The sequence below is a fragment of the Myotis myotis genome, unplaced genomic scaffold (assembly GCF_014108235.1).
Source record: "Myotis myotis isolate mMyoMyo1 unplaced genomic scaffold, mMyoMyo1.p scaffold_m19_p_4, whole genome shotgun sequence".
NCBI lineage: Eukaryota > Metazoa > Chordata > Mammalia > Chiroptera > Vespertilionidae > Myotis > Myotis myotis.
Window position 1 is genome coordinate 64,127,533 of NW_023416346.1, and position 18,277 is coordinate 64,145,809.

An 18,277-nucleotide genomic window follows, 5' to 3' on the forward strand; every position below is an offset into this window, starting at 1 on the left:
GCCCTAAAAAGGAGACAAATCACATTATACATTATTTCAGAAAGCATCATGGCAGGATGCAGCCATAAACATGGAAAGCCTTAGAGTATAATGCAAGTGAGTGAAGGCTCAAGTACCAAACTAAAATGTTCAAGTAAGTACCGTGGAAGATGAAGGAAGTGAGAGACCAAGTAAAGCCCAAACAGTTGGGAAGTCATTATGGAGGGGTAAGATTTAAGCTGGGACTTCAAAAAGATACTTAAGGACATATATATTTTTATATATGAAAGGATGCTCAACTTCACTAGCTTAAGGGAAATTCAAATTAAAACCAGAATGAGATACCACCTCACACCTGTAAGAATGGCTATCATAAAAAAGACAAGAAATAACAAGTGTTGGAGAGATTTGGGCAAAAAAGGAACCCTCATAACTGCTGGTGGGAATGTAAATTAATACAGACACTACAGAAAACACTATGGAGGTTCCTAAAAAATTTTAGAATAGACCTACCATATAACCCAGCAAACACTTTTTTAGGTATCTACCCCCAAATTTTTAAAACATTCATTCATAAAGATATACATACTACTATAGTCACTGCAGCATTATTCATGGCGGAAAACACATATAAACAATCCTTCAATGGATGACTGAATAAAGAAAATGTGGTACTTATATATAAAGTAATACTATTCAGCCATAACAAAAGATGAAATACTGCCATTTACAACAACGTGAATATATCCTGAGAATATCATGCTAAGTAAAATAAGCCAGACAGAAGAAAAACAAGAACCATATGATTTCATACATATGTGGGATTTAAAACAGAAAGCAACAAACAAACAAACCAAAAAAACAAACAGGAAAAAAACACCCATATACACAGACAACAGTATGGTGGAGACGAAGGTGGACGTGGGTGGGGGCAGACAGAAGAAAGTAAAGGAGGTCAAATATACGGTGATGGAAGGAGACTTGACTCTGGGTGATGAAGACAAAGCAATATGCAGATGAAGTATTAGAGAACTGTACACTTGAAACACATAATCTTATAAGTCAATGTCACTTCAATAAATTTAATTTTAAAGATACTTAGGGCTCAAAAGGGCTGAGGGAAGGGGGTGGCATTTCAGTTTGGAAAACTGCAGAAGCCTAAGCTGAGACAGGCAAGGCAATGGTTTGAGACAGATAAGCTACGCATATAAATGTCTAGCAGAAAAAATCCTGGGATGCAAAAGCTACGGTACTCTGACAAATGCCTATAGAAGCCTATAAAAATTTGTTGATTCAATATATCTTAATGGAGCTGTTTAATTTATTTCATTATAAAGAGAAAATGAATTAACTCTAAAGTGAAGGAGACTGGCAAATTCCACCTTAATCCAGCAAGCAAAGCAACAGAACAAACTAAAATTATGTGCCATCAGATAGGATATAATGAGAATAACACAACACAACTTCTGTGATATTTCCAGAAGAAACTAAAGTGATACGAAAACTAAACATAAACCTTGATATTGGATTCAATCATTTTGGGGACAATTGGTAAATCAAAATGGTAGTAATCAGATAGCAGTGATTTATCAGTGCTATGTTCCTAATTTGGATGGTTATATTGTGGTTGTATAGGAAAATGTCTTTGTAGGAAAAACACACTAAAGTATAGAGGAGTGATGGACTATCATGTCAGCAACTGATTTTTAAATGGTTTAGAAGGAAAAAAAGTTCTTTATACTGTAAAAAAAAATGTTTATTTATGTTAAAACATTTTTCTTAAATCCAAATGGCCATGGTCTCTGCTTCCTTTCACTGTTAACTGAAGGTATTAGTGTTTTCAACAGCTTCTTCTAGAAATGAAAGTGAATTATAGTGTTTTTATACTTATGAATTGAAAACACTGGTTGGTAATAACTAGATTACTAATCACCAAGAAAACATGACTTTCTTTCCCAAGTCCTTTTGACTTTTCAGTTTGAAAAGACATTTTCTATACATGTTCTAGACTTCTTACTCTTTTTACTATTTTAAACAATGCACTGTGTTAAAAAAAAATTAGGGTTGATTTGGTGAGGGTAAGGAAGAAAGAAGTATAACAAACTGGAAAATGTATGACTTTGATTCCCTAAAACTTAATATTCCTTTAAATTTTATAAGATATTTATGGTGTTGATATGATAAATATTTCTTGGTGAATGAATTACATTCTAAATTATTTTAAACAGTATGTATGGAAAAGTCCAAAGGAAACTAAACAATTTATTTTTTATTAAAATGATGTAATGATGTATATGCAGTTTAACTCAGATGGCAAACATTTTTTAAAAAGATTTTTAATTGATCTTTAGAAAGAGAGAAACATTGATGTGAGAGAGAAACATCAATCAGCAGCCTCCTGTATGCTTCCTACTAGGGATTGAGCCTGCAACCCAGTCATCTGACCTAGAATCAAACCTACCACCTTTCAGTACATGGGACGACACCCAACCAACTGAGCCACATCAGCCAGGGCAGATTAGTAACATTTAAGTAAGGTCAAGTCTACTGATATTTTGTTTCATCAGTATATTATGTGCTTCCAAAAAGTTCAACTAAAACTCAAAGTTTAAATCTGCTAGGAAATCCAACAGTTTAATACTTTCTCATATATTGGGTCCTGTGAGTCACTGTACATTAAATGCTCCAGAAACAGTAGGATTTTATTCCATAACTCAAAGATTTTTTAATAAAACTAACAGTGGACAATATGAAATTAATTTTTTCAGGAATTAGAATAACAGAAGTTTCAGCTGTTAGGCAGATATTACATTGAGCCAGTCGGCTGCCATTCATTCCTATGAGACTTTTAATCCTTACTGTTCATCACAAACCTTTATGGTTTGGTGGCCTCCATAAGTTTAGGTATCTCCACATTACCTTGATTGTTTCCATTTTTAACTTTCTCCTTGAAAGAAGTAAAACATGGACCAGGAAATACAGGTAAGTCCTGGTGTCCTCTTTATTCTGAATTATCTTGTTTTTCCTGTTGTATTTACAGCAAACAGTACTAGTAATTTTCAGGTTGCTATTCTCTATGTGTGAACTTCTCACAATGTTTTATTTTCAAATATGTCTGCTGTACTAAAAGGATATGCAATGATTCAACTTAATAAACATTTATTGAGCATTTACTTCTCCCTGACATGCTGCACTAGCACTGAGACTGTAGGGACACGTGGGGCATATTCCTTGTCATTGAGGAACTCAATCTATGAGGTACATAGAGAAGCAAACAATGAAATAAAAATGCAAGTATACTATGTGCTATGTTACAAATAAGGCTAACACACTGTTGTGACAGAAAGAAAGGAGAGGATAATTTTGTCAAAATGGGGAGAGGATGTGGACCACTACATTGAGGAAATAGCATTAACATTTCAGTAAGCCTTTCACTTGGTCAGCATTTACTTTCTATGTTTCCCAATATGTAAGCATAAATTATTTGTTGTATATTGTAGACCACAAAGGAAGCAAACATGGAGCTGAACTGTATTTTAAAAAAGAACTCTAGACAAGGTCTGCAAACTTTCATTGACTCTCCACCCAGTACTATGATTCCTTCATCATTCTACGCCTCAGTATCTTCAACTGTCAAATGATGAACTTGGACTAACTGCCATCTTGGTCCCTTTTTGCAAGGACTCTGTGACTTCTAAAGTTTCTGCAAGCTCTGGAGTTTCAGAAAAAGTTGGTATGGGTTTTATCACTCCCCCAACTTTTTTACCCTGCTATTATATTACTTTTTTCTTTTTCTTTATTTCATAGATTTTTTTCCTCTACAATATTTCCTATAATCTGAACTTTTATCATTATTAATCCTATGAATAAATCAGAGTGGATAAACAGGTAATCAGAGTTACTTATTATGACATGAAAAGATGGCAGATATCAAAAGATATAGTTGGTCATTAAATTGTATAATAGATTGATTTGATTCAAAAGAAATTAACACTGTTCATAAGAAATTTAACCAGCTCTTATTTTGTAGGATGGCACTAATTTAACTGAAATGAAACCCATTTTGGATTTATGCAAAACCTTAGGATTAATAGTGCCTTCAAATATATTAATATAATTTTCCCCTGTTGAGTAGAATAGTTTTAATTAAACTTTACTAACCCCTTTGGTTTAATCCCTGGAGCTGACCTATAAAACACTAGAGGTTTTAAATCAAACCATAAAAATGTTCAAAGCTGAAAGTTAAAGTGATAGCCATGAGGGGTGGGAGGACAAAAAAGGATTTACAAAATGTCTAGTAAACTAGCAATACCTTATGCAAGATATATCTATACATCTATCATATACAATGATATACATTGACATATACATAATATTAAATAGTAATCATTGGGGAAAAGGTAATTGTGGTTTATAAAAAATATTTTAAATATTTAAAGGCATCAGGGTCTCTATAGCAACCAGTTTTTTTTTTCCTCTCTAAGAGTCATTGGTATGCCAAACATGAATGAGAGGACCTGCAGATTTATAATTTAACCTAGGATAAAATGACCAGAGCAAGATGATTTTATTAATTACACTGGTAATAAATTACATTGTAGTGTTTTATTTTGAACTTCATAAGGGCTATGAGAATATCTAGAAGAAAGTTAGGCATTCTCCTCCCTCACCCAGCCTGCTTGCTTCCCCTCTTCCTGAAATAATCACTGAATAGATAAATAAACAAGTGAAATCAAACCAAAACAAAACCACTCTATAATTCTTTGAGCAACGCTTCATAAATTTTCCCACCCAAGTATTCCTAATGGAAGAGAAGATTGAACACATGCCCCTAGGGATCTACTGCTAGTTTGAAGTTTCTTTGAAGTCATCTGTTTTATTTTAAAAATTCATGTGGATTTTGCATCCTACTCCATAATATAGATCTGTTTTAATGTAAAAATTATTTGTTTTCCCCAATATCTTTGCATTGCAGGGCTCTAGGAAAATAGACTAAGTTTACACCACAGGTTTGCATCTTCCAGGACCCACATAACTTTAGATGTTTAGCTTTATAAGGGATAAAGGCAATTATAAAATACACTTTTTCCATGGATCTCATATTTTTACTTCAGTTTTCCTTTTACTTCCATGTAATTTTTTTTTCTTTGCCAGTTAATTTGAGGCCTATGCCTTTAGGACTGAACTGAAATAAATGTCTAGTATTTGCTATACCAGACAGGAAAGATCCTTACTCTATCAAAATAAGAACTCAGGTTCTAATAATTCAAAAACATAGAAATAAGAGAGTAGTCGTCATGCAATTTTCTTCACATATTAGTTATACAATTCAATCATTAACTAAATTAGTTTCATCTTATCTATAGCCCTTCAGTTTTAAAAAAAATACTGTTTTTGGTTTTGTTTGTGAAGATGATCATTAGTCCATCATGGAATAAAATGAACTATATAGTACTGATCTCTTTTTATTTTTGCTGGTGGACTGTGAAAATATATATATATATATATACACACAGTATATGCTATACACAGTACTAAAAGTAAGAGAATGAGATTCAGACAGGACTGAAATGTGCATTAAGCAAACAAGATAAATTAGACTCAAATACCAAGGAAATGTATTTAACTATAAATAAATGGGAACTGGCTTGACCTTTTACCATGTTTTGGTTTTTTCGTTTGTTTGTTTTCCCTGCAGACTAAATTCAAAAGTATTTTCTCCTAAGGTTTTAGTAGCAAAATACTCAGAAGAAAATAAAAGGAAATAGATTCTGAACAGTGATATGACAAATGATAGTCAGTTGTCTTAGAGAACTGGGCAGCTGAGATTTCCAGGCATGAGATGCAGCATGAAATCATACACAGAGAGGGGAATGAAAACGGCTCCAGAGAAAATATGCCTGGGCACACTGAAATGAAAACTAGGAGAAAATGAAAGAGGGATGCAAGCAGGCAGAATGCGCTTAAGAACTTTTTGAGTTGAGAACTCTGAGTCAGAATTTCATAGGGAAAGAAAAAGAACTAGTGAAAATAACTTGAGAATGGGGATTGCTGCGGCCCAAACAGTGAGATAGGAAGAAGCTTTCTGGTAACAGTCTTTTGAATAAACTGGCAGGCAGAATACATAAAAGCAGAAATAATCAAAATACAACAGAGAGATTTTGCTTTTGGAATGGATTGTGAGAAAGAAGTTGGTTATATTGTAAGAGAAAAATATGAAAAGATTTATCAAAAGCCCAGACACAAGAAACAAATAGAACTGAATATACTACATATTTAGCTGAGAATAGAGGAACTATAGGTACCCTTATGATTATGATCATTCCCTTCTAAAAAGGCAAGGGCGACGGCTATAATATTTAGAGTAGTACATCAATTACTACCACTACTACTACTAATTACTATAATAAAGATAGCGGTATAGCAACAACTGGGTAATTACTATGTGCCAAGCCTGTCAGTACGTACTTTGAACATGGTAATTCATTTCATCTTATTGTCACTATCATTTCCATTTTATAGATGAGGAAACAAAAACTTGAAAGTTTTAATTACTAGTTCAACATTACAGAACTGATAAGTGATAGAGCAAGGAGTAGAACTTTATAAAATCTAACTCAAAAAGCTGTGCTCTCTAGGGTACCTTCATCAATAGCAGTTGCTAAAAGTGTGTATGATATGATATAGACATAGACATAGATATAGATAAATAAGTATCCTATCTAATAGTAGACAAACATGGTAATTGACCGTACCTTTGCTATGCCTCCCATTGGCTAATCAGCATGATATGCAAATTAATCGCCAACAAAGATGGCGGCAAATTTGCATACTGCAGGCAGGGCGGGACAGCACCATCCCGCTTGCCCTGCCGCCATCTGGGCCTGCTATCTGAGATCCTTGGTGGGGGGGGGGGGTCCTGTATGCGACCAGATGGGGCAGCAGCGATCCGCCGGCCCACCGGGCATCCAGTGTGCGACCCGGGGTGGGGCCCCAACCCCTGGATCAGCCCTGCTGAGTGTGCGACCCAGGGCGGCGCCACAACCCCCCAATTGGCCCTGCCCTGCGCACAACTGGGGGCGGCGCACCAACCCCCAGATCAGCCCTGCCCTGTGCGGGACCTGGGGCGGTGCCCCAACCCCCTGATTGTCCCTGCCCTGTGCACGACCTGGCGGGGCAGGCACCTAGGAATCGGCCTGCCATCTGCCACCCGGGGAGCGGGTCTAAGCCAGCAGGTGGTTATCTCCTGAGGGATCCCAGACTGTGAGAGGGCACAAGTGGGGCTGAGGGACACCCCCCACCCCCCACCCCCGCCAGTGCACAAATTTTTGTGCACCGGGCCTCTAGTTTAGATATAACAATGAAAGCTGATATAAACTCAATCAGATTTCTTTAGAGTTGTTACAGATTATTTTGGATAAAGATATGTTTATCAGTTATATTCATGAAAAGTGTCCTTAAATGTAAGAATTAAAAATCACCATTGTAAAACTGACAGATCATTTTATTTTATTTAAAAATATACTTGATATGCTTCCTCCCAAAATCTTTCTGAAATTGATCTACATGTTAAAGGAATAAAATTTAGGAAAAATTCTGATAAAGGGCAATAAAAATTAAGAATAGTCCTGAAATGATATAATTTCAGAATTGATCTTTTTTTATGACATTTCTCATGTTTCAAATTATAATATAAATTTTATAAATATTGATATTATTCTACATTAGTTATATGTTAGTAAATATGCCTCTAGTTACGAAGGTGTGTTTTTAGGTTTTTTACAATATTTTTATTCATTTCAGAGAGAAAGGGAGAGGGAGAGATAGAAACATTAATGATGAGAGAAAATCATTGATTGGCTGTATCCTGCACACCCCACATTGGGGATGGAGCCTGCATCCCAGGCATGTACCCTGACTGGGAATCAAAGCATGATCTCCTAGTTCATAGGTTGACACCCAACCACTGAGCCACTTGGGTCGGGCACAAAGGTGTGCTTTTAAATTCAAGGACCAAGATATAGAAATTCTTTAGAAAAGCAATTTCCAGAAAGTTGCTATTAAAGTTGTAGTGAGTAAAATTTTCCATCATATTATAAAGTTTTTTTTTTATAAAAAGGAAAGCAAATAAATAGTACTATGGAGTCATCATTTGTCTCCTAGTGTTATTCTGTTCCTTGGACCACAAAATGCAACACAGTGGATTAAAGAAATATGTTGCCCTGGCCAGGTACTCAGTGGTTAGGGTATCAGCCCACACACTGAAGGGTTGTGGGTTCATTTCTTTCTCAAGGGCACACACCTGAGTTGCAGGTTTGATCCCTGGTTTGGTCAGAAAGTGTGCAGGAGGCAACCAATCCATGTCTCACATCAATGTTTCTCTCTCTCTCTCCTATCCTTCCCTCCCGTCTACTCTCTCTAAAAATCAATGAAAAAAAATCTTCTAGTGATGATTAACAAGAATAAAAAAATCAACATTAGACATTAATTAAAGCAATTTTAAAAATAAAAGTTAAAAAAAGAAATATGTTGAGGGTTTGATTGATAATACCAGACCAGCAGAGATGACCATTGAATAATATTACACAAAAAAGATTTTGAGCTTTATAGACACACGTTTTCCCCCTTCAAATGACAATAACTGGTTTATATGGATTGTAATAAACTTGGGAAATGTACATGCTTTTGTTCCCTTACTGAAAATCCTCAGAGTTATAGAGAAATGTATTTACAACAGTGCAATTTGAAATATACGATTTATGAGGGACAATGTACTTCTCCACATATATACTCTCACCTTCAAAAATGTTTCCTGCTCTAGCAGGTTTGGCTCAGTGGATAGAGCATTGGCCTGCAGACCAAAGGGTCCTGGGTTCGATTCTGGTCGAGGGCACGTACATCCGTTGCAGGTTAATGTTTATAGATTATTTAATCCTATCATTTAAAATATAATACTTAACAAGGAGTAGTCTCAACGCAGTTAAAATCAATTACCTTTGCTTGCACTTTCTATATGTTCCAGTTCTTCAGGAAATTTCAGGATATCCCGGTATTTTTCTTCACAAATTTCAGCAATAAAATGCAAGAGGGTTGTTTTTTGATCTGCTGATTTAGTATCTCTTATCTGGAATGAAAAAAACAAAAATATTAGTATTTTTTTAGTAACAAATACAAATTTTTTTCTTAAATAAGTGGAATGAATAAACTCAATTCATCATGACTAATTAAAAAATAAGTTTGGGGTAGGTTCCAGTAGGGTCTAATAATAATGCTCTGAATTTTAAAATGACCTTCCCCCCATTTTAAAAGCAAGAAAGATGACAAAAAATGAAAAATTAAATGTGAATCTATTTTTAAAGTGTATAAATTATCATGGTAAAATGAATGATTCTTTTCATGAGAAAACAACTTTCATTCAAATATTAATAATAGAAACCCAAGTTAATGTGTGCTTATGTTATCAGCATTCTGTTCTTCGATTTATCACAGAAATATATTCTGGAAAGTAAGTTTCCTTTGTGGAGTTATATTTATTTCTAGCCATCATTGATGCAAATTAATGTAAAAGAGTAAACACATTTTACCCTCCTTTACTTGCATGGGCCATCAAAAAAGAATAACTGACAACTTCTTATGCAGATTTATAAACAGAATCTGAGCACGCAATCATGGTAATATGACAAAGTTTATTTGTATGCTTACATATTATATTTCCTTTGTAGAGACACTAGGAAAGAGATGCTACAGTTAGAATCATAAAAATCTTTAAAGTATAAAATAAAAAAATCTATGATGAGAATCTAAGTGTTTTCCTTAATATAACTCTCATACTAGACTAAGCTGCAAATGAAATCAAGGATTTACTGAAAAACAAAGGATAAATATGGCATAAAGTATCAAGTTTTCTCATTCTGTTGGATGTTTTAATTCTATAATCCTTAGATGATGGATTTGTCTACTGATGTTCATACTGATTCGGGGTTTTTCGCTTTAAGGATTACTCTGTTTCAAATAAAAGAGTATTCTTCACAAACAGGTTTATAAAAAGGCTGTGGGGGATATTTAGCTAACTACAGAGGAATTTCATCTTACTGTTTTAGTGACTTAGACCAAAAAAAATTGCATTTGGACAATCAGTCCATATTGAATCTCTTTTGTGCTACAGATTTTAAACAACTGTTTACAGCCCAATGACATAAAAAACTTCAAAGAAATATTACTCTCAAGGCTCAAAAGAAACAGTCACAGGAGGCATGATGTTGAAATTTCAAGTGGTCACAATTATTTCTTTTATAATTTCTAGGATTACCTTATCCCAGGTAGGTAAAATATGTAAAACTTGGCATTATTAGTTTGATTCACCAAACACTTTAAAGCACCACAAGGTTGAAATGACACAATTCAAGGACAAGCTATAAGAACAAAAAGCACCAAAAACCTCAAGGGCAATCTGTCTTAAGTAAGGCTTGTGGCTGTATTGGAATCAATGGGAAGCTCTCTTTCCTAAGGAGAGGTCTCTACCTGGGATTATAGTGTTACATGTTCACGAAGTGTATCATTTTCAGAGGATGCTGGATATTCCAACTAATAAGAAAATTAGCATTTACTTTTTTCACACAAATTACCTGAATTCCTAAATCCTAAAATCCTAAAAGTTAGAGAAAATGAAGGTACATCTTCCGAAGGGAAAGGAAATTAATCTATATTTTATGAATTTTGTGATGAAACACACACACACACACACACACACACACACACGCAAAACAACAAAAACCCACCCAATTTTTCAGGACACCAAATTGTACAAGTATATTATATTTTTTAAATGCACATGGCCAACACTAGAAAGTAAAACATAAAAATAAAAAAAGAGCATTGCGCTCATATGTCAATTTTATGGATGACTGAAAACTTCAGCTGCTGACATGAATACTTATACATGCTTAACTTTCAAAAACTTTTTAATTGGTAACTATTCATTCAGAATCAGGTCCATTAATTTTATTTCTGTTAAGAAATTTAGTAGAATCAATGGTTATATTTTAAAAAGATAGAGCATAATATTTCAGTTAAATAAATATCTTGGTATCTTTGTCAAAATCAGAAAGAGTTGTAGACAGAATATGCATGTACTTTTTATTTTTATTTTATTTTATTGTATTAACTATTGGCCCAGTGCATGGATCCATGCACATTGAAAGGAAATTAATTAGAAGAAATATTTTAATATCGCTATTTGCCCTTTCTCTATAATAGAAGTGTCAACCAAATTCACAGTAGAAAATGACAGATCGAGACACATGCGTGCGAGTGGCGCCAGCAAAAGCTTTATATGTATAACACATAAGCGAGTCAACTTAGCCTTTTATAGATATGGAATAAACTTGCTTAATTAGACCAGCTTTCTGATGTAGCTAAACTTTTTCCAGCCAAGTGAAGCCCCACAACTTCTCTTTTAGGTAAATGTCAGCAACACAGCAGTAAATATCAACATCAAGCAGATTATTATTGTAGATCACACATGGAGAACAAAGGATAAATTATTTAACTGCAGCAGTGTTTGACTATATTCTGCACAGTGAGAAAACCTGAAGTCATTTTTAAGGTCCACCATTTCTTACTTCTTTTCAGTCGGGTCAAGTTTCTAAACTTTCTAAATCTCCATGTTCCGGCTAATGAAAAGAAAATAGGATTCTACTGAGTCTCCTATCTACCTACTCCAGGACTTCTGTGAGGATGAAATGAGATGAGGCATAGGAAAATGCTTCACAAACATCTGGTTAAAGTGTAAAATATTTCCACCTGGCTATAAAGCAAGTCATGTTCCTGGGCTGAAGAAACTGAAAGGAGGCTAGTCGCTAGGGAGAGGAAGCAGGGCATTGCTACGTAACATCATTAACTGGAGGGACACTTAGCATATTAGCCTTTTATATACCGGTATATAGATCCTTGCCCAAGGATATGTTTTACTGATTTTAGAGAGGGGAGAGAAGGAGAGGGAGAGAGAAAGAGATAGAGGAAAGAGAAACATGGATCAGTTGCCTTCCACACCCAACCTACTAGGGATCAAATCCACAACCCAGGTACATGCCCTGATTGGGAATCGAACCCGCAACCTTTTGGTGCACAAAACTATGCCCCAACAAAAAGCCACACCAGCCAGAGCTGCATGTATTTTTCTCAGAATTGTAATATTCCCTTTGAAGCATGGGCAAGCATAGCCAAGCGCCTGTCTTATCAAGCTAAGAAATACCTTGGTTGGTATAGGAGACAAATTGCTAAATCTGTATTGCAATATTTATTTATTTATTTGTTTGTTTTAAAATATATTTTATTGATATTTTACAGAGAGGAAGGGAGACAGATAGAGAGTTAGAAACATCGGTGAGAGAGAAACATCGATCCACTGCCTCCTGCACATCTCCTACTGGGGATATGCTCGCAACCCAGGTACATGCCCTTGACCGGAATCGAACCTGGGACCTTTCAGTCCGCAGGCCGACGCTCTATCCACAGAGCCAAACCAGTTTCGGCTGCAAGATTTATTTTTGAAATAACTTCATACAGAGAGTCCTTTTTAAGGCTTCAAACTAGAATGGAATAATCATGAGAAATATGTTGTCTTGGTTTGTTTGTTTTTTTCTATTTATATGAACCTTAGGTCAATCATTTTAAAATAAAATTTAAATATTAAAATATAAGGTGAAAGAATGTTTACTTATGAAAATATATTTACTTTGTTCTATCATAACATCAGTCTCTCTTACCATAAACACACCATTCACACATTAGCCACTGTCTCTCTCAGGACCTACTGTTGTTCAATATCAGCACAGAAGGCAAGAACATTCACCTTCATTAATTCAAATGGTTAGTGGTAATTATCCAATAATTTGCTCTTCCAAGTGTACTAGTTGGATATATACATTCCTTGGGATAGTATAAAAGTAACCTAATCTGAGTTTGGGTTAGTTTATCTACACTAATAAAAGACAAACATGCAAATTGACCACATCGTCACTATGCCTTAAGCCACACCCACCATCCAATCAGAGCGACTATATGCAAATTAATCCAACCAAGATGGTGGCCGGTAGCCATGGAGCTGGAACGAGCAGGAGGCTTGGTTGCCCCAGTGATGGAGGAAGCAAAGCTTCCCGCCTGCCACGGCTGGCTCTGAACTCCACTCAAGGCAACAAAGTTTCAATTATAGAAGATAAATAAACCCCAGATACCTGCTTACAGCCGGCTGTAGCCATGGAGCTGGAGCAAGGAGGCTTGGGTTGCCCCTGGCAATGGAGGAAGTCAAGCTTCCCACCTGCCCTGGCTGGCTCTGAGCTCCACTCAAGGCTACAGAGTTTCAATTATAGAAGGTAAATAAATCCCAGAATTAAAAAAAAAAGAAAAGAAAAAAAGGAGAGGCTGGGAGCTTCTGTTGCTGGGGGGCTTGGCAAGCCTGAAAACTGCCCTCAGCCCCTCACCCAGACTGGCCAGGCACCCCAGTGGGGACCCCCCACCCTAAAGGGGGTGTGGCCAGCCTGCAAACAGCCACCAGCCCCTCACCCAGGCTGGCCAGGCACCCCAGTGGGGACCCCCAACCTGAAGGGGTGTGACCATCCTGCAAACAGCCACCAGCCCCTCACCCAGGCTGGCCAGGCACCCCAGTGGGACCCCCACCCTGATCTGGGACACCCTTCAGGGCAAACCAGCCGGCCCCCACCCGGGCACCAGGCCTCTATCCTATATAATAAAAGGGTAATATGCAAAGTGACCCTAAAAGCAGAACGACTGGGAATGACTGGTCACTATGACACACACTGACCACCAGGGGGCAGATGCTCAATGCAGGAGCTGCCCCCTGGTGGCCAGTGCGCTCCCACAGGGGGAGCTCTGCTCAGCCACAAGCCAGGCTGATGGCTGCCAGCACAGCGATGGTGGTGGGAGCCTCTCCCGCCTCCTTAGCAGCACTAAGGATGTCCGACTGCAGCTTAGGTCTGCTCCCTGCTGGTAAGTGGACATCCCCTGAGGGCTGCTGGGATGCCAGAGCGATGTCTGACTGCCAGCTTGGGCCTGATCCCCCAGGGAGCGGGCCTAAGCCAGCAGGTGGACATCCCCCAAGGGGTCCCAGACTGTAAGAGGGCATAGGCTGGGCTGAGGGACCCCCACGACTGCACAAATTTTTGTGCACTAGGCCTCTAGTTCATAAATAAAATTGATTTCTCTTTGATATCTGGTTAACTAGAAATTATGTTAACTTAAATTAACATCAAATATTCCAATAATAGTTGTCCAGATGGCCTAAGGCTCAGCAGTGACGAGAAGCACTTCAACGTTTTCTACAGCCAGGAGCCAAGTGCCTTTTTGCATTCCTGTCCTTGCTCTCTTTCCCTCCCTCTTAGCAGCCACAGTGAGGCAGGAGTGTGAGGGATATAGGACTTCTCTTTATAAGATGCAAAAGGATGAACAAAATGGTTACCCTACAATCCTCTGTCTTGTACATATTTCCAATTAATAAAAACACAAACAGCAGTTCCAGAAATTGAAAGTCTCTTAAAAAGTTCAAAACATTTTATAATATTTTACGAGCCGAGTTATCAAGGAATGATAACAATAAAAGTAAAATAGAGTAAATTACTACCTTCACTGATAAAGTGCCATCAGTTAATAAACCACATAGCGATTTTAATTGTAATCATCTGACCAATAAATGTTACACATAAAGATTAATAAGTGAATTTATACTAACTGCGTCTACCTAATCTATAATAACTTCCTGAAAAGGTACATTAATACAAAATAGCTTTAACAGAAAAACACCTATTTCTATAGCAAATTCTGATCATTTCTCCTTTTCCTAATAAATATTGGTGCTGCATTATGAAAGATAATATTTATATTTGATGTGTTAAACACATTTTCAAAATTTTAGATAGCAAAATATGAACAACTAATTGCCATATAAAATATTATTTTTTATTTCAAATGCTATTATTCAAGCTTCAAAATGTGTGAACTTTGTCCTGTCTTTGAATTAGGGATTTGAGCACACAGAAACCAGCACACAGCCAGAGAGCCTGAGAAAACAACATTTTAATCATCTACGTCAGTCACACTCAATCTTTCTCTGAAGGACCCCTTCTGTAGGTAATTTTCCCTTCTGCTGAGATTTAAGCCTATTTCTTCTTGCTCTGTTCTCAGTGGGAGAGCACTGGACACTCTGTACAACCACCTCTCACAGAGTGAAAGTTCCCTTCACATGTGTCGTATTCTCTACACCAGTGATTTTTCACCTTTTTCATCTCACAGCACACATAAACTAGTTATTCAAATTCTGCAGCACACCAAAAACATTTTTTGTTGATCTGACAAAAAATGTATAATTTCTATTCATTCACCCCAGACAGCTATTGTTGTGTTGACTGTTGTCTTTTTTTTTTTTTTTTTTACAATCTAAGGGAAAAGAGGTCAGTAGCCCTAATACTTAGTATTTCATGTTTTAAAATTTCTTGTGGCATGTAGGTCTCCTCTAAACCAAACAATTTCAGTTCATTTAACTTCTCCAAACAAGTTAGTTTTCAAATGTTTAATTTTGTCAGGATAAAAATTAAACATTTAAAAAAACTTTTTACAGTTAACTAATTTTAATTATAAATTAATTTTATAATTATAATTTAAGTATAATTTATGCATCATAGAATATATATATGAACAGAATATTTTATATTATATATTATAGAATATACTAGTATACATGATTGGAATAATTAGAATCCATTCAAAGTTTCTTTTGCACAGGCTCCCATCACCTACTAGAAAAGCATACAAACTTCTTGGTTTTGCTCAAAAGGCCTTTGCCATCTGGCCGTTCCTACCTTTCTAACCTGTCCCTGCTGCATACATTTCTCTTCAGTCTGATCACAGTTGCTTGGACAGACCATGCAGTGAAACAGCACCGTGCTTTTGCACATCTCTTTCTAGATTTCCCTTCCTTCTCCCTTTTTTTTCTATCCACCAGGTGAATACCTACTCATGTTTCAAGACCATTCAACTACCACTTCCTTTCTGAAGAATTTCTATTTCAGGAGTAAACATGACCTACATTTGCTATGCCCTTCACTATATACCTTTCAACATGGTAATTTTTTCCAGTCAGTATATGCTCTTTCAATGGCAGAAACTCAGCACCACTCAGCTGGAAGCCAGGCTCATGTCTGGCAAACGCAGCAGTGGCGATGGGAGCCTCTCATGCCTCCACAGCAGCATTAAGGATATCTGACTGCCATCAGATGGACATCCTCCAAGGGCTTCCGGACTGTGAGAGGGCACAGGCCAGGCTGAGGGTGTCCACCCACCCCCCAAGAGTGCACAAATTTTGTGCACTGGGCCTCTAGTATGCATATAAGATCTTTGATTAATCCCTTCCCACCCCTCCTCCTGCCCACTTCCCTCTGAGATTCATCAGTCTGTTCCATGTTTCCATGCCTGTGCATCAGGCGTCTGTCCCCTGGTGGTCATTGTGCATCACAGCTACTGGTCAAACAGTCAAACAGTCACTTAGGCTTTAATATATATATACTAGTGGCCCAGTGCACAAAATTCGTGCCCAGTAAAAGGGAATTAATTAGAGGAAATATTTTAATATTGCTATTTGCTCTTTCTCTATAATAGAAGTGTCAGAGATTAAAGAAAATTAGTAAAATGTATATGAAAATCTCCCTCCTGTCAGAGTCTAGGGTGCGCCATTGGACCCAGAATCAAGTCCCCACCCAACCGCATGCACCTCGAAATCATGCAAGACCCAGACCCGGCTGGCCCCACCCCTGTCAAGCCCCACAAGGCAGGGGGCACAGCCTCAGGTCTCCTGTCAAGCCCCACTGGGGCGGGGGTGCGGCCTCAGGTCCCCCAGCCCCAGCACGAGGGCACGAGGGTATGACTACCATTTGCATATTAGCTGTTTATTATATAGGATATATAGATGATTTAACCTAATTATGTTTTTTAAACATCCAAATGACTATGTTACTCTCTTCCTTCAAAAAATCCAATGGTCCTCAAAAAATCATAAAGTTCAAATTTCTAAACAGAGTAGTTATTAGCACAGATTTTGTATTCAGACAGAATTGGTTTTGAACCTTGATTCTATCATTCACTAGTTGTACAACCTTGGGCAAGTTACTTTAACACTATATGTCTAAGCTTTCCCATCTCTAAAATGGGCATTAAATAATACTTGTGTTCACACACTTGCACAATTGAATAAGATAATACTTTATCATGACCAGATCATTATCCAGATTAGAAGTGAAGAGAGCCAGGTTTAGTTTCCCATCTTCCCACAGAGAGAGTCATTAGAAGAACCTCAAATTCCCTCTGTGCTCAGGGCCCCTGTTACCACCTTGACCATATGTCTAGCTCTAGCTATTAGCCCTCAGCACCCACTTCAGCTGTGCTGGCTTCCTAGCTGCTATTCCTTGAATCCACCAGGTATGCATCTCCCTCAGAGTGGTTATGAGTGCTTTTTCTCTGCCTGGAAGGTTTTGCTTTTACTTACCTGCATCTTTGCCCTCTGTCAAGATCTATTCTTAAAAGTCACTCTCTCACCATGGTCTTTCCTAGCCACTCTATCTAAAATTGAAATCCACTCTCTTAACACCTCTTACCACCTCCTTCTTCTATTGTTATTCACAGCAATATCTCAAATATACTATATATTTTATTTACTTATTTACTGAACAACTCTTTCCATTAGAATGTCAGATACACAAGTGCAGGGCTTTTTTTTTGTCTTCTCCATTCAGTTTTTCTTTTAATAGCTTGTTGATTTTTTAGAGAGGGAGAAAGGGATAGACACATCGATGTGAGAGCACAACATTGATTGGCTGCCTCCTACACACGGCCTACCCAGGATTGAGCCAGCAAGCCGGGCATGTGCCCTTGAGTGAGAATCAAACCAGCAACCTCCTAGTGCACTAAACAACCCCTAACCAACTGAATCACATCAGCTAGGCCTCTGTTTATATACCCAGAATCCAAAACAATGACTGGCACATAATCAGTACTTAATACCTTAATACATATTTGTTGAATGCACAAATGGGTGAAGATTTCTCTCCATTTGCCTTGATCTTCCTCACCTTAGATACCCTTCTTCCATCATCAGGTGGTAGTATCCTATTCCTCTGTTAAGGGGGAGGGGACCAACATCTGTTACCCATCTATCATATGCCTATGGGCCAGGCACTTTGATAAGTGCTTTTTATGTATCACCTTTTTTTATTGTTGTTAATCCTCACTCAAG

The 18,277-nt window shown here is 37.2% G+C and overlaps 1 protein-coding gene across 9 annotated transcripts in view; it reads right to left on the reverse strand.

The window, feature by feature from the left end:
* DIAPH2 (diaphanous related formin 2) overlaps positions 1-18,277 on the reverse strand; it is a 939,982-nt gene that overhangs the window by 430,883 nt on the left and 490,822 nt on the right. For all 9 annotated transcript variants that reach the window (XM_036305330.1, XM_036305327.1, XM_036305331.1 and 6 more), the window contains one exon: positions 8,974-9,103. In XM_036305330.1, coding sequence (XP_036161223.1) covers positions 8,974-9,103 — 130 coding nt within the window. The remainder of the gene's footprint in view (positions 1-8,973; positions 9,104-18,277) is intronic.